Raw genomic sequence first — 24,387 nt, forward strand, 5'->3', positions numbered from 1 at the left:
TGGTGAGAAGCCAGGGGCGCCGCGGCGCCGCGCAGCATGTGGGGAGTTTGAAAGAAATGCCACCTTCAACACGCATCAAAATCGGGCCCTCGGTGGTGCCTGTAAATCAATCGCCGCAGGCTATTTTATAGTGCAATGCATGCAAGAAACATAGTTACAGCCCTGTGTTGTTCTGGGTGAGAAAGCAGGGCTTCATATCAGAAAAGATATCACACTTGTGGTCTCATTCCCAGCACTGGCGCTGTTTGAGAATCGCTAAACCCCTGCACGATGTACAGCATACGTTTTATACTAGAAACCTATCCATTCAAAAAAAATAAAATGCTTAAAAACACATTAAACTTTGGACTGCGTTGGTCGGGAGACCAAACCAGGTAAAACTTTTCAAACCAGCCTCACACTGCAGGAGGCTGGACTAGAATTGGACCAGGGGGCATCGATGGGTCATGACAGCACATACTACTCTGAAAGCAGCCTCCTAGCCTGCAAACTTTCGGCCATTTGCCGGTGTTGCAAATGGACAATCCTGACAGTGACCCAAAGACTTGAACTTTTGAAAGAAAGGTTAAAATACTAGTCAGTTTGTACATGAAGTATTGCTCAAGAATTCTCGTGCAGGCAAAGAACAACAAAAGGAAACGAAAAATTCAATTATCAGTAGCTAGAAAGTCAATGGACATTGTTCGCACACATGTTCATGTGTCCTACTGTTGAGAAAAAAATAGCATATAGACAGAGACATCAGAAAATAATGTCACCCTTTTCCAACTGATAGGAGCGAAAGAGCGACGCAAAACACTCTCCTTTAGTGCTCATTGACACATATTAGAGATGTACATGCTGTTACACACCTTCCACCACAGTCAGTACTCAAAAGCGTTTGCCACGGATTGCTACTTCCAAACTAAAACTTTTCACAGATAGATTTACGATCTCTTTTTGCTGCTACAACTCGAAAGGGTGTACAAACACGTCAACGCCATGGCCGCATCTCTGAAATGAGTGTCTCTGCTAGACTCTGTCTGTATTTTGCATTACGAATTCTTTTGTAGGTTTGGGTGGTTCATACTACTTTCCAATATTTGGATTGGTAAAAAAACTACATGTTTTGCCACAGAAGTGTAGAATGCCGGGGGGAAGTTAAACTCATAATGAACAATTTCAGGAAAATGCTGCCGTGTGTGTCCATTTAATAGTAAGTGAAGTTTTCGAAAGCTATTTTGTTAGTAACTTGTAAACAGTGATTCCTTACAGTATTTAGAGTAAAGACGAAAATCTTTAAATTTACAAAAAAGAACAACTAAAACAGCTCAAAACTCTGTCCTCTTGTAATCACTAATGAAATATAGAGTGCCCCGATTCCAAGACGAGCATGCACATTACACCTATATTATTTATGTAAATGCAGGGCTTTAAGTGGGATGAATAAAACTGGGGGATTTAGAGGGGCGTGGCCGATGTAATAAAAGGCGTGACTTAAAACACTTAAGCTAAAAATCTGTGCCTAGCATAGTCTGCTGCCTGATCCACCGGTAAAAAAAATGGTGGGGAGCCACGGTCAACTGCCAATTTGGTCAAGGGAGCCACGGGTCAAAAAAGTTTGAGAACCACTGCGTTAAACCACTAGTACACACCTTTTACAGAGCAGTTTATCCCTATTAGACCAGTAATACTGTGGAACATGTATAGGAAGCTGTAACGGTTGCCACAAAAACAATCTGGGATGTTACTAAAGTTAATAATGTGAGAGATCCTGTGGTTCTCACCTCCAAACTAATAAGAAATACAACAATCACTATATGATTAGATAAAACTAAAAGAAAATGTGACTTTCACTGACAGGTCCTGTCAATGGATTAAAAGTTTGATGAATGGCTCTGGCAAACTTTTAAAACGTTTTTGTATTTTCGAAAATAAAATGCCAAAGCTAATGACCCCCATACAACGAGAGTTGTCTCCCATGGCGTGGGTGTCATTTTGCAGTTTTCACTGCCCCTTACTGCCACTGTCTATTCAACTGCCCATATAAAACCGGACGGCCGATCGTATCATATGGCCAAACCTTCACAGCCCTTACTCCGTCAGGCCATATGAAGGGTATGTCAGTAACAGAGACTGAGTAATCCCTGTGGCAGACATACTCAATGTCCACCCGTCTGTTAGTCAGGCAGGCCTTCAGTTTGGCATTGCAAGGGACTTCCCTTTCTGCCACACTCTAATTCTGCGCCCTTGTGTTTACTTTGTATCACCACCATTGTCCTCATGTCTTTTTGACAAGGGTTACAAAGTGACAGGGTTAGCAAGGGTCAAGCAAAAGCAGCAATCACTACCCTTGCCTATCTCTAATTGAAATCCATATCGAAGAGATTTGTACCGCGGTATAACTTTCTCCTAAATGTATGGAAACATAAGAGAGCCTCTCTTCCGGGTATTTCTGCGAAAACTCCCCACATCGTGTAACCTTGGTAACACCACCTCACACTGCTGAAAATTCTTTTTTTTGGATATGATCATAGGAGAAAAATAAGTGATTTACCTTTACCAAAATTATTTTCTCTTCATTATTTATTTTCTCAGAAGAATATTACATTCATTGTATGTGCTGAAAGTGTGGGGGGAGACAAGGTGTAAGGCTGTTTAGATTAAAGTAGGGGCAACTAGATTTAATTTGAAGTATGCTGAAGGAGTAGTTTTTTAGAAATGGACAGGTGGGCACTGTAGGTGGAATTCACGGGACCCATAGTCTTGCACAGACTGTAGAGGTGATGGCTCTAATTATGCAATAGGGCTCCTTCTCGAGTAGAAAGAAGAAACAATATAACTGGTGCAGAAAACGAACCACAGGCACTACTTTTGTTACAGGTATATAGCTGTTCTTAATATCCCCTTGATGGTTTAGTTTGAATCAACCATTTTTAAGCAGCTGTTCATGTTTCATGCTCTCATATGGAAAACTTCAGACCCTTCTTTAAACATTTGCTGAATTTAGTTTAACATTTGATCCAACTAGTGCCTGATAGGTGGGAGCATTAACCTGTTTATTGTTTAATTAGTCATTTCTAAACTGAAGCCAATCAGTCTAAAATATGTTTTTATCCAATTCCACTCGCCTTGAATGTTTTCTATTGAGTAGAATGAGACATTCCAAACGCCATACGGCCAGCAGACCTTGTACTGAGGGCTTATTACAATTAACTCTCAAGGCAGCCAATTATATTTGGCAATTCGAGATAAAAAGCGACTCTCCTTGGAGTATTATTGGCCAGCATCCCAAGTCTGAATAATAGAGAACATGTCGCAGTCTGTTTACTGTTAGTCGATAGGACATCCAGTATAGCAGTGCTAAAAAAGTCCTTAAGAAACCCGATGCCTTTACGTAATCTGCCTTTGCAAAGTAACTCATTTGGATTAAGTGTACTGGAAAACATTATTTCACAATGGCTGACCAACAGAGTTGGCATTTTCTTTATGGACCTTCTCTTGAGATATGTGTTTCATGTCACAGATCATCGCTTCAGTCTGGTCTGAGATATACGACTGTGCTTGTGATTACTAATGTTATAAAAATGTTCATTTCTTGGAAAATGAGTCCAGTCTTGTTTTCCATTTTTTAAGCATAGCACTGAGACTATGGAGATGGAGCTGTGAAGTGAAATAGGGAACTGATCAAAGAGTAGCTCTTGTCAAGTTTACTGCAACAAAAGATGATTTATTTACCTGAATTCAAAAAGGCTCTGAAGTGTTCCAGGGATCTGTTTTAGACTCAAGAAACAATCTTCACAAAGTTAAAAGGAGTTCCCAGCTATATTAAAAAGATACAAAGGTCAAGACACAGCACTTTATTATGAGAGATGGTGCAGATTTAGAGGTTGAAGTTTTCTGAAGGATGTAAAACAATTCTACTTATTTCTAAAGAAACAATGTTCTACTGATTTTGTAGAATCGTTGGATTCTGCATTTCTCTGGATATAGAACACATTCTGCAAAGGACTTTCTCCAACGTCCATCAAGATAAGACACAATAAAGCATTGCATTTTATTGTACATTTGGTCAATCAGAACTATGCTATCCAATGCAACACTGCAGACAATCCTGGAATTACTAACTTTATAACCTTTCTAGTTGGAGGGAGAACACACGGATTGCATGTGAACTGATTGAAAAGAAGGGAGTGTAAATTGATAGGGAGTGGGAATTTGTAAAGGGGTTAGGGCTTCGGGGAGGAGTGAGTGATGAGAGTTAAACATATCAATGTAAGTATTCTCTAAGGGCTTTTTACACCTGAAAGACCAAAATTAGCATTTAATTTTACAATGAAAGCGATGCACCTTTGGAGTTTGCAAAATAGTTGGTCTCATTACTTGACTATCTAAATGGTGAAATAGCCTTCTCCAATAGAGAATAGGTGGAACCTGAAAGAAGTTATGACAAACCAGTTGGACGATCTAAGAGGGTAAAGAATGGTGCACAGACATAATATCGACTCCAAAATATCGTTTGGACAGAATATCGAGTTTTAAATATCGTTTGGACAAAATATCGACTAGACAGAATATCGACAGCCAAAATATCGTTTTTAAGGTAAGTGAAGTAATATCGACTGTAAATAATATAGACAGTGAAAATATCCAAGTATATAATCTAGATAGTAAAAAATATAGTTTTTAAAATAATATTTATTTTTTATAGTGTTTTTATGTAATAATATGTGTGAAAAGTGTCATTTTATTTTATAATTATTTTTAATTAATGATTTTTTTAATTATTGTGTCATTTTATTATGTAGCGGGTTGTGGGTTTATAGGGGAATAGGATGGGAAGTAATTTAATTATAATGAATTAAATATGTAAATTCATTAATTGGTAGTAATAATTAATTAATTGGTAATTAAATAATATATGTTAATTATTTAAAATGTAATTGGTAATTAATTTAATTTAATTGATTAATTTCTAATTATGTAAATTAAAATAATGTCTTTTCTGTAGCGGGTTGTGGGTTTATAGGGGAATAGGGTGGGAAGTAATTTAATTATAATTAATTAAATATGTAAATTTATTAATTGGTAGTAATCATTAATTAATTGGTAATTAAATAATATATGGTATTTAATTAAAATGTAATTGGTAATTAATTTAATTTAATAGATTAATTGTTAATTATGTTAAATTAAAGGGGTATTTTTAGGGTTCAGGGTCAGTTTTTAGTTTTTGGGTAAAGGGGTATTTTTAGGGTTCAGGGTCAGTTTTCAGTTTTTGGGTAAAGGGGTATTTTTAGGGTTCAGGGTCAGTTTTCAGTTTTTGGGTAAAGGGGTATTTTTAGGGTTCAGGGTCAGTTTTCAGTTTTTGGGTAAAGGGGTATTTTTAGAGTTAAGGGTCAGTTTTCAGTTTTTGGGTAAAGGGGTATTTTTAGGGTTCAGGGTCAGTTTTTAGTTTTTGGGTAAAGGGGTATTTTTAGGGTTCAGGGTCAGTTTTCAGTTCATGGGTAAAGGGGTATTTTTAGGGTTCAGGGTCAGTTTTCAGTTCATGGGTAAAGGGGTATTTTTAGGGTTCAGGGTCAGTTTTCAGTTTTTGGGTAAAGGGGTATTTTTAGGGTTCAGGGTCAGTTTTCAGTTCATGGGTAAAGGGGTATTTTTAGGGTTCAGGGTCAGTTTTCAGTTTTTGGGTAAAGGGGTATTTTTAGGGTTCAGGGTCAGTTTTTAGTTTTTGGGTAAAGGGGTATTTTTAGGGTTCAGGGTCAGTTTTTAGTTTTTGGGTAAAGGGGTATTTTTAGGGTTCAGGGTCAGTTTTGGGTTTTTGGGTAAAGGGGTATTTTTAGGGTTCAGGGTCAACAAATAAGATTTAAAAAAATTATTTTTATTATTTTCATTTATTATTTAATTATTATAATTTAATTTAAGTCGTTTTAAGTATATTTTAGTAATTAAAATTTAATATTAATTTAATTTAACACTGTTTTTAATAAAGTCGATATTTTTTACATCTATATTTTTGTTAACGATATTTTTAACTCGATATTTTTGTACTTACCTGTTTGTAGATACAAACTCGATATTTTGACTGTCGATATTTTGTCCACGATATTTTGGCAAGTCGATATTTTGTCAGTCGATATTATTTCAGTGATCCGTAAAGAATATCATGGATTAAATATTAGCTGACAAAAATAGTGTGTAATAAATAAAGTCCACAAAATATCAACCTAATTGAGTATAATAGAAATTTTACACCAAACAGGATGATATTTTTGTAAAAGATATTCAGGATAGAATATTTATGTAAAAAATGTTTTTTCAAATATAATCTGACATAAAGCCTTCAAGAGACTATGGTATGCGGCATGTTCAAACATTGGCTGAGATGTTGGGAGTGCCATGTATACATTTGGATATTACATAAGGCATTTTATAGGCAACCTGGCTTTTGACTGGTTACCAGTGTGAGTCCTTATGAGTTCTATTGATAAGTAACAACGTGAACTACAGAATTTTCGATTATCTCAAGACATGTAATAAGCTTTGTTGAAAAATAGCTATGAAGGGCATTACATTGTTCCAGTGAAGAACTGATCACACCGCCTACAAGCTTGGATATTTTGGCATAGAAAATGAAAAAAGCGTGTGTTGTTTTAAGATAGAACAACAAATAGTGGTAACTGTCTGATCTGGGGACTCGTAGCAATGTGAGAAGCAACAAAGTGTGGGACATGGGTGGCCAAAACTGGAAGGCAGCTGTGGGTAGAAACCTAAAGGTTTGGCATGGGTTTCAGGTGGAAATAGGAGAAAGGGGCACACCTGTTGTTATGATATTTGTGAGACAGAAACAGCTGGACCTATCTTGTAGCAAAAAGCACAATAAATGGGAGGAGCTACTGAAGCCTCATTAACACGGGAATAAATGTTGCCAAAGGCTGGCAGTAAGCGAGCAAGGGTCAAAATGGCTCTTGTTTACCCTTCATACCAGATCAGCACAAAATCCAATTATCACGTCATCCCATCCTGCCACACAGCGAGGGTCTGAGTAGATTACAGCAAAACAACAGTAGCAAGTAAGATGGAACTGAACTGACCAGACTTGCTATTTATTCCAATGAAGGGTTAAATGATGTTGAGACTGAAATTAGGAAAGATGTTGTGGTGCCCTGTGACCTTCTATGGCAGTGGTTGTCAATCCCTTTCTGAAGAACCTGTTGGTCCATTCTTGAATGGAAGGCATTGAATCTGGGTGTTCCCTCCAGGAGCAAGTTCCATCGGCGAGCGCCTAGTTTTGATGGCTATCAATGTTATGGATACAAGGAGTTAAAGCATTGAAAGGAGTTGACATTTAAGTTTCTGTAACTATAGAAGTTGAGTGCAGGTTTTGCGGCCTTCTTGACAAACCATGGGAGGAATAGGCTGGATTAGATTGAAGGAAGGGTCAAAGAGTGATACATTTCGCGGGAAAAGCCCCTTCACTGTTACTATCAACCACATGACTGGGTTTTCAAATTTCATTTATTGAAAATAATGAGATCTGCACACAGCTCTTGACAGGGAGAACCCCCCCCCCCCCCCCCCCCCCTGCTGAGGTTTTGGCAGACTAAGTGAAGGATGTCTCCAATGTTAAATTGTTCTGACATATGTTTTTTACAGGAAGTTTTGCTGATCGGCTTCAATGTAATAGCCTGTGGCCCAGAGCAGCACTCTGTAGTCCAAGGACCATCAAAAGTGCACCCCTCTTTATTGAGAGTGACTACTGTCATTCCACCCGCCTGAGAAGGACTGGACGTGGTGTTAGAATTAGATTATAGTGGAAAGACTATGCCTTTTTACCTGTTACCTTCAGCGGAAGGGACCACTCCTCTTTAAAAGATCTGCTAGTTCCTACCTACTTGGTTTTATTGGGACACATACCTAAAAGCACGGACAGGACCATGCAAATCTAGGAGCATATTGATTCTTCAAGTAGACAACCTCAGAAAGGAGGCCTTTTGAACATTGTTTGTTTTCTGTTGTAGCATGACACCTAGGAGACAACAGCAAAGCTGTTGACCTTGTGAATTGGAAACATCCCTTATTTCGGTGTATTATGCAAAATAAAAAAATAACACTAGTGACAAGAAATCACTAGTAATGAGCCAGCAGGAAAGAACCTCCCCCAAGGACTAAATATTTATACGTGACTAACTGCAGAATCCTCTCTGCTTTAAAGTAATAATTTAAAGACATGGAAATCTATTCAAGATATGTTTCCAAGAAAATGCTTTTTTATTCTTATTATTTATAATATTAATAATGACGATGATGGTAATAATAATATAGTTTCTTATTACTATTGTTCGTTTCATTAGTATCTAATAGAAGGTATGATAGAACTAAATCAATCTCAATTCTTACATTTATGAGCTCCTTCAATTATATAACATAGGTGCGGACTTATGCTTGCGTGCTCACAAACAAATATGAAAGTAGTAGAAGAAAGCAATACGGTCTCCCTTTAAATATGTGAAATTGGTCCTCAGCTTGTTTCCATCTTTTTTTGTAACTACTGTGGTTTATTTTTAAGACTATTGGCAAAAAACGAAAATCCAGATTTGGCCGAGAAAAAAGCTATACCTGTACTTATATACTGTGGTTAATACCACAATATATGCGATTGGCTGCTGCTTAAAATCTGTCGTATTCCAGAGGCAACATAAGCACCAGAGCCTGGAATTTGAGACCTTGCTTTTCCTTCGGCTGTTCCCTTGGCTCAGAGCTGCAGGGGCCCTGGAAGGGGGATAACTCCAGCTGCAGCTCATGTGTTCAGATGGTAAACATATTCATAATGGCTTGTTTTTGATGAAAGAGGCCTTTCCTTTCTGGGGCTCGAATGAGCCTGTCAGCAGCACAACAGGGGAACAGGTTAATGGGGGAACGTGACTGAAGACAGGGGGACTTTAACTTTCTTCAAAACAACACTTCGTTAAGCCCATATCGTTTACAGTGAAAAGAAAACCTAAAGTTCTGTCCAGGGTGCAGCTTTCAATTCTAGAGTGCAGCTATTGGTATAATGAGCTGCCATGATGGAACCAGATGGGCACAGTTAGCGGCAACATCTGATACTAAGGGCCTCTCTGCTGTAGTGTCTTGAGACCATGCATGCCAGGAACCTGTGGTTCAGGGCGGATCTGAATGAGAGAATTACGTAGCCATTTGGGGAGGTGTTAAGGTGTGGTTATTAACGGTTAGGAGATATTGAGAAGTTCAGTTAAATGTTGTACGCTGATGAATAAAGAGGTCAGTTATGAGCTCCGTGTGCTGGCATGTTCATTTTGCATGCTCCCGGGTTGGGGAGGACGCTACATCATGAGAAAGCAGTTGAGCCAACGAAAGGCTTTGGTGCTCATCACGTACCTAGTGAAGCCGAAAGATAACACGTGGTAGTTGGTCTGATTTGGGCACAGCTTTTAGTGAGGATCCGTACCAAAGCACAGTAACACATCCATGGAAGTTGATCTGGGCTTTGAATGAAAGAAGTATCTCGCCCTTAACCATGACTACTCTAAACAGAACACCCCTCCAACACTCGCTTGACCCACTTCAGCAATTTAATTATCAAAAAACTTCCCCTAGAAGGAATTTGTAGCCGATATTGAAGTGAATAAAAAAGTATGGAAACTATGATGAGTGGAATAGGGGTGGAGGGTCTGTAAATTTCGGGGTGAGGCAACAAGCAGTATGGAAACTGTTCCCAATAAAGTTTATTGGGTAGTTCCCAATAAATCCTGCCCAATTCAGCCACTGATTCGTAGTAAACCTATTGTTTGTGGACACTTCAGCCGTATTCCTTGGGAGCCTGTGGGCCCACCATATTGTTCTCAGTTAGACCTTATGTATTTTCTCATACTGTGACCGATCGATATGCAGTACACAGTGATCACCTCTCATTTGCTCTAAGGAAAACAACCTCTATTGTCGGTAAGTGAAGTTCTCTGTCAACTTTGTTTCTCCGCTCCATCACCCGCCTTTTTTATGTTGTCCAGTTCCACACCATCCTTTTTTTAAATCTTGTTAAAACCAGAGCAGCAGAACAAAATGTTGCCCTTCGAGTGCCTTGTTTAGTGGTAACATCATCTGCTTCTCTTTATCATTTTGTCTTTGATCACCCTCAGGTCCTTTTTCGGGCTTGTATTAAATCACTCCATTGTGTGTGTGTGTTTTTTGTTCTTTGCAATTTTGCGGCCTGAAATGTCCCCCATCGCCTCTCTAAATGAAACATGTGCTACAGGTCTGTTTATTTTCCAAACATTCCCCTATCTCTCCATAATATGAATGCATCCTACTTTGTATTTAGTTTTCATAATTCAAAAAAATATTTGATGGTTCATTGAGTTTTTCCTACTGATCCCTGCCTGTAACATTATTCCGCCAACAATCAACACAACTGAAAATCGTTTTTAATCAAAGCAATATCGTAATCTCGATGTTTTCAAATGGTAAGGACCTTGGAACCCTGGGTGCTGTTTCTTTTCTGTCATCAGATAGGTTTTTAAGCTTTTCTTTTTTGGCAGTGGTGATGACTCCATTGCGATGCTGGTCCTCTGAATCCGGCTGCTGGTCCTCAGTTCTATTCTCTGCCCTCCTCTTGTGAATAGTGTTATGTTTAAAAAGTACCAGAAAAAAGGTTGATTCTGTTCGTAATGAGGACATCGGTGCATGTTCTTTGAAATGCTTGGACCCCACCCTTTCCTTGGGTTCCTCACCCATTTGCTGAACATTATGCACCATGCTAGAACTGAAGTGGGGGACCATCACCATTTATTCGTCACTTTACAGCCTGAGTTCTGTTGTTTTTATTTTATTTTACATTGTCCTTGGGGCAAGAGGAAGTGGTTGGTTGAGCTGCCACAGCCATCTCTGTGGCTTCCATTTTCATTTGGTCAAGGCTGCAAGGCTTTAAATAAAAACCCCACTGCCTTTAAAGAAGCAACAGTTATTTGTAGCATGAAAAATCTCTGCACATAACTCCTCTATTGCAGCTAGTCATCAGCCCATCTCTCTCCTACACACAGGATCTAAACATCTTCGTTCATGGGACACAGGGCAGACGGGGCTACTGGGCTCCAACTGCGATGGTTGGGACTGGTTGTCACTGGTGTGCAGGAGTTCGTTTTACTATGCCTAGCAAACTTGACCAAGTGCACCTAACTGGCAGAGGAGTGAGGGTTCGTAGTCCAGGTTTCTCGGGGAGTTAGCGTGGGGGGCACAAGCTTAGAAGTCAACATTCAAGCAATAGACACAATAACTTCATTGTCCACCCAGTGCTTGTCTTGTTAGAAAAACCCACAACAGAACTAAATACTTCTGGTCACGATTCTCCCTTGTGGCTCTACGCCTGCTGAGTCCCTCATGCTATCTCCCACCCAGGTGACCCTTGATATGTTTGTCTCTCGGGCACTTATGGAAGAGGTATGAGCAGTCTCAGGTTCAGATTCTTGTGCCTCACTACTCAAATGTGCAATCAGTTCATGCAGTTCATGCATGTCGCATGTTCTTATCTCTGGTGGTGTATTGGGTAGGAAGTTAGTTTTTGATGGCCTCATTTATCAAGGTTTCACGCAACACAGCAGAGCACAGCGCAGCAAGCCACCTTCCGGGCTTCGTGAAAGGGCAGGATGCGTGTATTTAGCATAATACAAAGCATTCCTGTTCATTCCTTGTGTTGATGCCTTTTGGCTGCCTTGCACCTGCGTTGTAAGCAGGATTGTTTTTCTGCAGGAAGGGGAACCTTTCTTGTAATGAGGCAAAATAAAGATATTTCTCCTTGTTATGCTTCACCTGGGGAGGTGTAGCATTTTGACGCAGTCCCAGGTTTACCACTGATGGTAAATCGGGGAATGCGCCAAAATCCATGGGTGAATGTGTGGGAACACCCACGCTCCATCCATGGAATACCCCCTTGGGGCAGAGTAATGCAGCACAGCGATTTACGCTACGTTGTGTTACTCTGGATTATCAAGCCACTCGAGCTGGCCTTGTGTGGCTTGACAAGTCAAATATGAGGTTGCGTTGCTCTTGCGTTCTATTGCGAGCGTAAGGGCAATGCAACTCCTACATAAATATGTTGAATCTCTTGTGCTCGACTAGTGATTGGCTAGTACACTTAATAAAGAAATGTTCCTGATGTTGCAGGGAAGATCCCTGTGGTCTTTCCTCAAGAGGACTATTTGGCCACACTTTCTCACAGAAAGTAGCAAAGCCTAAACATTATTGGTTGATAGTAATTGTAATTACAATGGGGACAAAGCATAAAGGAGCATACCAATTTCTGGAAGCTCCAGGGCCCATATTACAGAAAGTGTCCGGGGGGTGCAACAGGGTTGTGTGCTCACTTTGTGCACCTCTGGGGCACTTTGTTATTGCACAAGGCGCTGTAGACACTTGTGCGGCTCTTCTGTAATACTGATCGCGCTGGCACATGTAGCGCCAGCGCTATTGTGAGAGGGCATGCCCTCATTTACATGGGGGTGCTTGCCCCATGCAAATGAGGGAATCACTTTTGGCAAAAATGTCTTTAGGAGGCACATTGGAAGTGCACCACAAAAAGATGGAGCACTGTCAGCTGTTTTCAGGGCTTAAAATGGTTCCCAAGGACCCCTCCGACATGCTTTGTAGGTGGGTGCAGTCATACAATGCTTCCGCCTTCATTTCACTTGAATGTATTGCCCCCGTGGCATCATAATTTTGCGGCTTTCCTGAGGGCAGGTCATTCTTCATGATAGGGTGCACTTTCCCTGTTTGCACATGGCTCACCTGTTTAAAGGTGTGCAGCGGTGCAAACTGGGTAAGTGCGCCGTATGTATAATACAGCCACATATGTGTTCATAACATGGGATATTGTAATCATTAAGTGCAGTCTTATTACACAATTTTGAATCTGTGTTAGTACACAGAATCCCACATCATGTTCCCTCAATTAAGTCTCTTTGCTCCGCACACATCTCGGTAGGTTTTCTCTGCAAAACGTGAGGTCAAAATCAATGGGAAGTTCATCGCTTCTACAAAACTTGTAATCCTGAATATCCCCGGACTCTAATGTGATCCTGAGTATGCAGCAATTGCATCATGTGAACAGAATTCAAGTGTTCTAGTTGATTTTTCCATGAATGATGTTTCTAATCCTTCACAATTACATTTCTAATTTCTATAAGTGCAAAAATTGTAGTGTTTTTTTCAGTGAAAACAAGTGCTTTAAAAATGATGATGATGTAGAATCTAAGTACCAGGTTACGTTTTTCGACCATTTGTAGACTAGTTTGCAAACTGTAATACTTGTACATCCAGTCCACCTCCTTATATATCCATATTTAATAGCACAATGCTGCATTCTGTTGAGCCTCTTGCTAAAGCCATGGCTGTTTACTTTAAATATATTGTCTTGGAAGTATGGCTTTATAGTTCCAATCACTTTAGCTGTTGCAGGTCAGAAGCTTCGGGCTTTGGCAGCAGATTTACCATAATTGTTTTTCAAAGGTAAAAGGTATGTGCAAAACAAAGCTTCCTTTCATATCTTTTGTACTTACACAGTTCTATTTTACTAAATACAAGAAGTGAGGGCGCTAGATAAAGCAAGCAACTTTTTGTGAGCTGTGTAAGTGCTGCCCAAAGTGTGGCTGAGACAAGAAAAAAATATTTGAATATTTACTGTGTTGGTTGCATTCTTTTTTTCTAAGAACTCACACAGGCTTCACTGTCAAAAACTCCACACGACACTCCGTAGGGTTCTCAACTAGCAGCATAGATCTTGGCATAGGAGTTGTTTTACTGTGACATTGCATTTGTTATACATCTATGCCAACAGTGTGGAAGCGTGCCCTTGCTTAGTGAACATTAGCTGCTCTGTGTTTCAATATGTTTCTGGCTAACTCCTTTTGCCTGGATTCCCCGCTTCCCCAGTGATTCCTTGTGGGCGTTGTGGCTAAACAGAAAATACTGTATCTTATGGAAACCTCTATTATCTTTTTTCTGTTTCTGCCCCATGACGTTGTATATCTTTTTCATCTGAGAGATATCCTTTGTTCAATTTACAAGGACATGTTGATTAAAGAAAATAATGGAATCAACACAGCTCCAGTGTTCCCTTGCCATGTTCACTGTCAGTAGGTTTTCTTGTACTTAAGCTTGACAGCTTTAAGACACAATATTGAATCCTTTTGTTGAGCATACACCAATAGAAAACTAGCTGGCTTTTCACAGTGCATGAGCAAGGCACACCATTATCTTTTCTGTACCTATCAGGTAACTTACCCAATGACAGTGCTAAGACCATAGATTATGCATTCTAGCAACATCACCATGAATATTGAAATTGTTCCAACCTGTTCCCTGAGATCTAACACAATGCAGCTTTGCGTTAAATGGTCCTCGTGGTTATACCTTGCTGTGAATTTCATCTAGAGGAAGTTTAAACCTGCCTCCCCTACAGAGCCTTCGATTTTTCCCCAATGCAGCTCCCAAGAACTAGATAAAAATAATTAACTTGTCTGTCTTGCTCTCCAAATAAGCTAAGCCTAGTGGGAGACAAAAGAAGCTAGCTTCCCTGAATGGGAGGATCGCATCTCTCTTTATGCTGACGACATCCTTAAATACCTAGCCTCCTGAGGAAGTCGTTCGTATGTGTCTTGGACATCATGGCAATTTTTGGTAGATATTCTAGATTCTCCATCAACTGGAATAAATCCCTCCTATATATCCTCACTGGGGACCCCCCCACCTAGTCAGTTGGTTGCCCAATCCAGATTAATACGGTGGGTTTCAAGTATCTGGGTATTTATATTACATTAGATCCCAAACTTCGCTTTACACAAAACTTTCTCCCATCACTCAAGAGCTTAAATGTGACATAGCCAGCTGGAAAACCCTCTCGCTCTCATTACTGGGAAAAGCGGCCCTTTTCAAGATGATGTCGCTGCCCCCCTTCTTGTGAAGCTTTACAGAACACCCTTGACCCTGTCCTGCTGTGTACTTTAGAGAGGTAGAGAGCCTGCAGAGAGACCTGTTGTGGGAAGGGAAACCTTGTGTCGCTTTGACCAAACTCACACTCAACTGGTATGACGTGGGATTAGCTTCCCTGATATCAGGTAATACTACTGGCTGCACACCTTGCAGCCATTAATCAGGCCACCTATGGTTGACTGAATGATCCTGGATATGCCATGGATAGATGGACTCTACCGGGAGGGAATTATAATAGGGCGCTATATTCCAAACCCAAACGACACCCTTTGACTGGACCAACTGACCACTCGGTCCGAATTTGGAACGCAGTAAACAAAACTATGGTCTGGGAGCAAAAACTCACTCTGGCAACCCCCTTATGGGGCTCCGAACAACTGGGTGGCATATGGAAATGGAAGGGATTCGATAAGTGGGACCTCATCTGAATCTCACGGATCAAAGACATGTGGGAAAAGGGCGAAGTGAAAGCATTTACCTCTTTACAGCAGCAATACTAGTTGGCTGACTCAGAACGTTTTAGATACACTTAAATTTGTCATGCACTCAAATCCCACTTTCTGACGGGCTCCTCCCCTCCAGAACCCTCTCCACTAGAAGATAGATTGTTAGACAGATACCTACCCGAAAAAGCCATTTGATTGACCTATAAAAAACTGATCAACAATATGACAGACCCACTTGGGCCACTAAGTGAGAAATGGATGAAGGATGGCATTGAGCTAGAAGGCGAAGACTGGCAGGATGCAGTGTCCTCACCAAGAATAGTAGCAATCTTGGCCGGACTCCGGCTAGTTCAATTTAAAATTCTCCACAGAGTATACATCACAGGGCCTAGTTTGGTCCGCATGGGTAGAGCCGACAGAGGGGACTGCAGGAGACAGTGTGGTCAGGAAGGAACATTTCTACATATAATATGTGAATGCAAGTACATACAATCATACTGGCGCAGGATCCAAGAGGTGTTAAGCGAAGTGCTCACAATTGTCATACACCCAGATGCACCAAGATGCCTCCGAACATTTGGGAGCCCACTGATTTGAATAGTCATCACACGCAATGGGCCACACTAGGGCTTATGCTGGCAAAACGGAATATAGCAATGCTGTGGGGAGCGGCACAGACACCCAAAGTAGAAGCCTGGAAAGAAGACCTAGACTGGTGTATGTACAGAGAAAAGACAGTTTATACAGCCTGTGGCTACCCCAAAAAGTGGTCCATGGTATGGGACCCATGGAACTCCTATCGAGGACTTATCTGCAACCCCCCACTTAACATTGAGCCAGAAGACCCACCCCACCTCATAATTTGTACCCATTGTGCTCTGGTATTGAAAATGACCCGTTATTGCTTTCACTGACTGTTTTGTACCTGATTCCTCTGCATTGCTGTCCTGCAACCCAACCTTACTTCAGAACACCATTTAAACAAATGTATTTTCAGCATCGCACCTATAAATCTATGGGGAGGGAGAATTTCACATTTCCTTTGTTGAGCTTCAAATGGAATAAATTATAGCAGCATCCATGTTTGCCCACACGTCTACTGCAGTGACCCTCTGCAGTTACTGTATTGAAACTCCCCCATGGGCATTGATTCTCACTCTTTACCATCATGAACAGCTAATCCAATGTACCTCAGTCCTAGCCCGCTACTGCCTCCTGTCCCAGAATACCTTGTACACAATGAAGTTCTAGGCTATGTTACTTGTGTGGTACCTGTTATGTCCCAATGCATTTTAATATTACTAACAGAATATGGGTAGGAGAGCATAACCAGGGTAACCATATTTGAAAGGTTGTGTAACCTTACAAAGAGCAGATTCATGACTAATTCCACATGTCCCACAAAATTTGAAAGATTAAAACTGAGATCATTAGAATCCATGTGGGGGTAAACAAAGGTAAGACCCAGGGAGTATTTACTGACCAAACATCAAAAGAGCATGTGTGATGCCTGCACTGTACATCTTTCCTTGTGACCAGTTATGACTAAACATGGGAATATGGTGAAGCACTTTCGTAAAACAGAAGTGAACATATGTTTAAAATCTCTGTCCAGATTATCAATCTCCCATCCTGGACTGCATTCCTGAAACCTGCAGAAAAAACACAGTTTTTCAATTCGATATCAGAAGTCTGCCTCCCTTATGTACTTCCGCAAGTGACACTCCATAGCTAATAGCCTTGAAATGAGTTGTCATATGGCGACCATACCTATCGATGAGCAGTTTTACGTAGACTGAATTCTTTAGGTGTTTGACCAATGCGAACATTTTGTTCAGACATTTCCATGAAAGAAGATTTTTGCTTGAATCGCAGAGACTGGATGAATGTTGAGACTATTTTATCTACTAGTGTAACGGTCTTCCAAATCCAATCTAAAGGTAGTACCAGAAGCAAAAGGCTTAAGCAATTTCATTATTTTATGTAAATGAGTGTATCCTTTGTTGATTCCCTAGTGGGCACAACGTAGGCATCTAGACTGCCAATATTTACACTTAATACATTGATCATTTAAAGGAAGAACGTTTTTTCAACTGTGTCATCCACTTGTTCCGTTACTGAAGCCTCCACTCGCATGTAGTCCTCAATCATTTCAATTTCCAAAGCCCAAGATAAATTACAACAGAATATTGATATTCCTCAGTATGATTGTATGCAGTATTGATGGAGCAGTCAACTGATATCTTTGTATTTTGCGTAATCTATGGGGATGATTCGTGAGGTTTACTTCACCTGAAAAAGTCAAAATTCTTACAAGAGGAACATGAACAAGATTAACAAAGCTATGAACATGTAAATTCAGGCTCAGAAGTGTGAACCGTATGCGCATACTGTGGGCATTCATTTATACAAATCAAATAGAATGGCCTACTCCATAGAAAATGTTGGAAATTTGCACGCACTGGTTGATGATTTCACAATGGCGCAGATTTCCGATTTTCTGCAATTATTAGCAGTTTCCCAAGTTAGTTCTGGAAGCACACTCCAGGCAATGCCTTCCAAACATACTTCTGGAAACCTTTTGAGAATTTGCACTTGTAACTGTGTAGGGAAATTTCTACAGGTCCAATTTAGATTGAGTACTATTGTTTATAGGATTATGCTTCATATTTGTGCAATATTTTGGGCCATGTGGACAATATTTTTACTCTTATAGAAACCACTTCCCTTTTACCGCTATCAATTTGGGGGGGGTGATTCGAACTTGCTCCCTCCCATAATGGCATGGACACTCACATAGTTATCACTCCTAGGGTTTTACAAATGTTTTGCAATGCATTTCCATTAGCTAACTGGCATTAATAAGGTCCAGAGGTAACCAGTGTGCGAAAGTGCCCCACTTTTCGTAGACTCTGTACAAGCTAGACAGACAGTTAAAAAGACAACATTCATATCAAGTATTAAAGAGAATCAAGACCAAAAAGTAAAATTTGAGAACGTTTTTAGAGGCATATTTATCAAGATTTTGCATCTCTCGCACCTCGCAAGGGTACACAAGAGTAAAGGAAAACCTACGTGAGATTTATGAAGCCACACAAGGACACCTTGGTTTGCTCTGCATGGCTTGGTAAATGTAGAGTAACGCAAGGCAGCCAAAATCGTTGCTTCGCTTTACTCTGTGGCAGCAAGGTGTTCCAGGTGGGTGGGTGTGGGTGTTCCCACGCATCCACCCATTGATTTTGGCACATTCCCAGATATACAGTTAGTAGTAGGCCTGGGAATGCATCGAAATTATTTCTCCTAATTTTTCATCTTTCTATGCAGACATACTTCAATTTGTAGGTTCAAACAATATGAGTCAAAAGAGGAGAATTAGTAACAAATGCCGGGTAGTCAGAATGGAAAAATCATATTGAAAGCCCTGAAGATGTCAGAGAGGACGAAATGCGTTGGCCACGTGTTTTTACTGACTGTGAAGATGAAGAATAAAACATCATAAAATAAACATGTCCAATTGGCGTGTTGTAAAAAGAAATCGTAGAATCTGTGTTACACCATTAAAAGTGTTTTTATTTTGCTGAACTCTACTAAAAAGAAAATCACTTTCATGTTATATTGATGGGTGATGAACCAATACAGTTGACCACAGCCTGGCGAGAACTGCAGCAGAACTGGACTTTGGCGCGAAACCCTGATGTCCTCAGCCCTCTCTCGCCAATTGAGACAGAGTGACTTGTTCAGTGAGCTGAAGAACTACTAAAGCCTTGGGTAGCCTGCCAGCACTTCAAAAATCACTGACAGTCTCTCTTGGAGTAGAGGAGCTACTCCCCTGCAGTCCGCAGGCACTGACAATCAAAGTCTGGTCCTCTGCTTTGCAGCTCCACGTCTGACACTTCAGATGACCTGGAGATGGTACTCGTGCTCTGGAAGTTCAGATCTGTCTCCCCAGTGAGTGTGAAGCCACCAGGACCAACGGAAGCCGTGCCCCTGCCAGCTATTTGTCCCTGATCGCAAGGTGTGTCTTTGCTCATCAAGCCCAGCCGGCCAAACCTCTCTGCTTGCAAACCGAGTGTCCCTCTTTGCTCCAATACCCCTTGTGACCTGAGCCCCTGTTTGGGAACCCTCAGATTTGCCTGCAAGTCACCCTTGCAGCCTTTTTTCAGATTGCCCCAGTCTCCCTAGCACGCCAGCTACCAGCCTCACCAGCTCCCTGCTCCTGGTAGAATACTGACACTTTTCGAAAAACTGCTGGTAATACTTTGAGCCTTGGCCCACTACTACTCCAATCCCAGAAAGTGAACTCCTGAAACTGACTGCACCTACCCTTATGCATCTGACTTGTCCTCCCATAGGATTGCATTGTGCGTAAAAGTGCACAGGTTTGAACGTTTACTTAGCTGTGAATATTTTTTATCAAAACTGCACTTACCTTGAATCGAAATATTTATAAAAAGAAGTGTTAGTTTTCTAAATTGGTCGTGGATTTATTCTTTGAGTATGTGTTTTATTTATTGCCTCTGTGAGTACAACAAATGTTTAGCACTACCCTTTGATAAGCTTAACTGCTCACCCTCACTACCACAAAAGAGAGCGTTCTTATTAACTACTTTAGCCTCTGTAAACCAATTGCGGACCCGCCGGACACTCTGCACAGTGTACTTCTTCTTGGTACACTACATAAGGAGCCAGCTATCTAAAGTAATTTCTCTCTTTAACATCTTCTTCAATAATTATAGTTTTTATTGCTTATTGCTTATTTTCTGGTGCAAGGTGCAATCAGCATCCAGACATTTTCAAAGCGGCATTCATTCTGTACACTAGTCCTGGGTGAAGTTTTAATTAAGCTGGCATAAGTCAGAATTTTGTGAGTTTCGCATTACACTTCTTACGCAAAAATTCAGATATTGTGCCTATCTACCATTTTGTGCACTGTAAAATTGGATGAAATACACCATTTGCGGTAAAATTAATTTAATACGAACGCATGCAAACAAAAAATGTTAAAATTGACTTTGTTGATGAAGCTTTAGGGAAATGTCTATGCCACTTCCAATCAGCAGCCAGGAAGTAAATACATTATACACAAACGTATTTTCCTCCAAGTTAACAGTGGTGTTTTGCTTTTCACAGGAGAGACAGCAGGAAGACAGCAAGTGCCTACGTCCCCACCTGCCTCTGAAAACAGCAGTGCTGCGCACAGCATCGGCAGCACACAGAGCACCCCTTGTTCCAGCAGTAGTAACGCCTAACCCAGGGGAGCGGGAGGTGGATTCGCCGCGGAGGAGTGTGGGGCACAGTCTCACTCTTTGCTGACATCTGCCTTTTGAAGGCAGATGGACTCATCTGGTTCCTTTGAAAAGAGGTGAATTGATCTCAGTAAGAACATGTTGCCTGATTTTTTTCTGGATTGAATCCGTCCGTGGACCGCCCTGCCGCATGTATCCGTTACATGTGACAAAACGACAAAACTACTAATTATGCAGCTCTCCAGCCTGCTAACAAGGTTCCTGGTTCACAATGTGAAATGTAAGCCAGTTTAAAAATGCTGCTTTGATTGTACAGAAATAACAGTGTTGACGTTGGTTTGAGCTTTTGTGAAGAGTGGAATTGACTAACGTTTGGAATGGAACGCATGAAGACTTCATACCTTGTCCCTTTTGGTGACACTGTTGGTGTCGAGGACAAAGTGGAAAGCTCACGACGACTTGTTATTCAAGTACATTTAGCCACTACAAAGCAGACACGTGTGTTTGTTTGTGTTCCTTCTTGCGCACTGTTTGTGTATCTTCTTATATTTCAAAATGGATGCTACCTGTTTATCTAATGTTGTGTACTATATGAGAAATATGTTACAGCTCTTCTATATCAAAGCTACAGCTATCTGTGCAATGGACCAAACTGTCCACAGTTTAAATTTATCTGGACACTGCTTGGCATAAGTTGTATAAAATAAGATACACCTTGACCTTTTCGGTGTAGGATATTGTTTCCTTACCGGTATCATGGGGCGTGTCAACTCGCCTTCTACTAATCCCTGGCTGAATTATGTAGCCTTTGCATCTCTTTAAAAAAGTGCGCAAAATTTATTTTACACCAGTTTTTACATTTTTATTACAGAAAAATTAGCAAAAAAGATTTTACTCCAGTCTGTACTACATACATCATTCAATGCTAGGGAAATAAAGATTTTGCTCTATGTTTGCACGCCCATCTGATAAAAAAAATGGAGTAAACATATTTTCTCTATAAAATATTTCCATCTTTCAAATTCAAAATTTGAGCAAAATATGTTTGACATGTTTTTGTAACTTGAATGGCAAAAGAAGCTTAAAATATATTTGCGCCATTTTTTGTCTACCACGAGCAACCTTTTATGTATTTAGATGCAGAGTACCTTCGAAGCAAAGGCGTTTTTTTCCTTTCCGTTCCACAAACTTAGCAAACTAGTGAAAAACATCCTTTATTTATTTGTTAATTCAGATGTGTAATGTGGGCTGGATCAAAACCAGTTTGCCCCATATTGCTTTATCCCAGCAGCAAAAATGGTCGCAAATGACTTTGCTAAATTGTTATGCACCGGTATAAAGGTCACATAGTAATTGCCTGTGATGTTCTAGAGTACCTGCTATTTTATAAGCAGGCAATATTTACTCAAATTTGGTTCGGGATCTTTATGTGCAATGTGTAGTTTAGCCCATACCTTGCTATCTGCTGGGTGTTATCACATTAAAAAAAGTGATGAAGAACAGAATGCTGAATGTTGGACACAGCGCGAAGTCAGCTACAAATGATGTCTATTAGAAAAAAAGTATGCTTCAAATTCCATAGTGTGGATGTTACTAAAGGCCACCTCCTTGAGAGTTGGGCTGGGATGTGTTGTAAAAGTCTGTAAAGTGAATTAGCACATAGCTTTGAAAAAAATTCTTCTTCAAAATGTGTTGCATGGAAGTTATTCAAAAGCTGCTATTTTGCTCTGAAAATTAATTGCAAACATGTCAGAATGCATTTCCAAGTTGTGAGTGACAGTAGTTAATGTGGTCTAATGGGTATTTTAAGCCTGCCCATAGTTAGTGACATCGTTGACTAGTCATATGGTAATGATATAGCATTATGAGGACGTAGCAGAGGGTCAGAGCTGAACAATCCACCTCCATTTATTTGGCTAAGAGAACTCAGTAGATATTGGTTAGACATAGAACAGACCCTCATTTAGGCCTGCACATACACTTTAACGCAGTGTTTGCTGCATTTGAGATCACACTGTAGCATCTAGATGTCCCTACAAAATGATTGCATCTGGCCTTTATTAATGACAGTACTATTTTGAAATGTATATTTAGAGAAAAAAAAACAAGAAAATATATACTTTAATCTAGATTCTTAAAATGGCACTTTTCCCAAAAATATCCATCTGGACTGATTTGGCCTAAAGTGGTGAAACAGAGTGGTAGCATGGTTGTGATTATATAAATGTAAACTACACAGTACTGGCATATGAAAAGGCCTTCTTGCTGTGTCTGAGATAAAACTGTTATTTTGGAGACCTTTTGCCTAATTCAGACCATCTTGAGTGGAAAGCAGAAGAATTTGAGGGAAAAGATAATGGAACATTGCAAAACCACTTGACAGCCAAAAAGCTTGAGATAAAAGTCTCCAGATTCCTTCACTCATCTGGTGACCCGATTTTGAGAGGTTTAAAGAAAACCCTTCATTATAAATAAGCTACCTGTCTGTCGCAAAAGAATGCGCTTTGCCTAACCTTCAGCTGAATGTATTTCTATAATCCATTAATTTGTATAAAAAACTTTTAAATGTCTTCAAAGAAGATTTTCAATCTTTACAATACTCATAGCTATATTTTACTACTTCAAACCTATGTATAAAGATGTATTTAAGTGTTTTAAAATATGTAAGTTACTCTATAAGACATTTTTATTTCAATTACTGTGAATGTAAACATTTTTCTATAACATGGTTGTTTTATCTCTTCCCATTGCACGACAATGGCATTCTCCTGCTAATTACTGGCAATGCCTGGGTTTTGGATGGATCGGGATAAACATGTGTGCGTAAAAGAGCTAAATGTATATTTTTGAGAAGTGTGTATTGTTATACCAATGATTTAATCCTTTACAGATTTATATGAAAAGATGAACCAAAAAGAAAAACTATGTATAAAAGCAAACTGTTCATATTTGCCGTCCACAATGTATGTATATGAACCATGTTGTTGAGTGAGTGAATGTTGAACACAGTCTAGTATAGTTTCCTCCTAAGCCTGTTTGAATGCCCAATGCACAAATACAGCGGGTAGGAAATCTGTCATGTTGTGACAGTATCTTATCTGTCAAACTCTAAATCAGACTCTTAGACTTGTGAAAAGCAGATGTAAATAGATTTTCATTGTGGTAATGGCAAGGAAGCACCTCCATTAATCATGAGGGTATAGTGAATAAAGTTTATACACGAGTGAAACATTTTCCAAGAGAAGAAAAATAAAGCACACATTTTTAATTGCAAATTCACTTTTTTATTAGATGGCCGCATGCACGGTCAACATAGTTGCTGTTTAAAAGTCATGGCTGTCTGTGACTTGCATAGATATGTAGGAGTACTGATTAATTCTTATTTAAACTCCCCGCCAAATCAGAAATTTACACTTAGAGGTAAACCAGCAGGTTTACATTTCAGACTTGCATTTGTTTTGGGAGTTTTTCGAATTAGGTGCAAAGTCCATATATCCTGTTATTCCTGTGTACAGCACTCAATTGTTATCCATCTGTATTAATGCTTTAGAAACATAAATAGGCATACCTGCGGTTGTGAGCTACAGGGACAGATTACACACCAAATGATTATAATTTATTAGCATGTATTAAAATAATAACTTAACATTTCACCACACCAATTTTCTACTTTTTTAAAAAGCCGAAGTTTCAAGCATGGCTACGGTGGATTACATTTT

The 24,387-nt window shown here is 39.9% G+C and overlaps 1 protein-coding gene across 2 annotated transcripts in view; it reads left to right on the forward strand.

Annotated features, from left to right (window-relative positions):
* The window catches only part of TGFBR3 (transforming growth factor beta receptor 3), a 341,378-nt gene extending 317,435 nt beyond the window's left edge, over positions 1–23,943 (forward strand). The window contains exon 16 of one of the 2 annotated variants that reach the window (XM_086953939.1): positions 20,553–23,943. In XM_086953939.1, coding sequence (XP_086810065.1) covers positions 20,553–20,671 — 119 coding nt within the window. In that variant the 3' untranslated portion in view covers positions 20,672–23,943. The remainder of the gene's footprint in view (positions 1–20,552) is intronic. The other variant, XM_086953940.1, reaches the window with a different exon arrangement.
* The last annotated feature ends 444 nt before the right edge of the window (positions 23,944–24,387 follow it).

The sequence above is a fragment of the Lissotriton vulgaris genome, chromosome 1_1 (genome assembly GCF_964263255.1).
Source record: "Lissotriton vulgaris chromosome 1_1, aLisVul1.2, whole genome shotgun sequence".
In the NCBI taxonomy this organism is placed as follows: Eukaryota; Metazoa; Chordata; class Amphibia; order Caudata; family Salamandridae; genus Lissotriton; species Lissotriton vulgaris.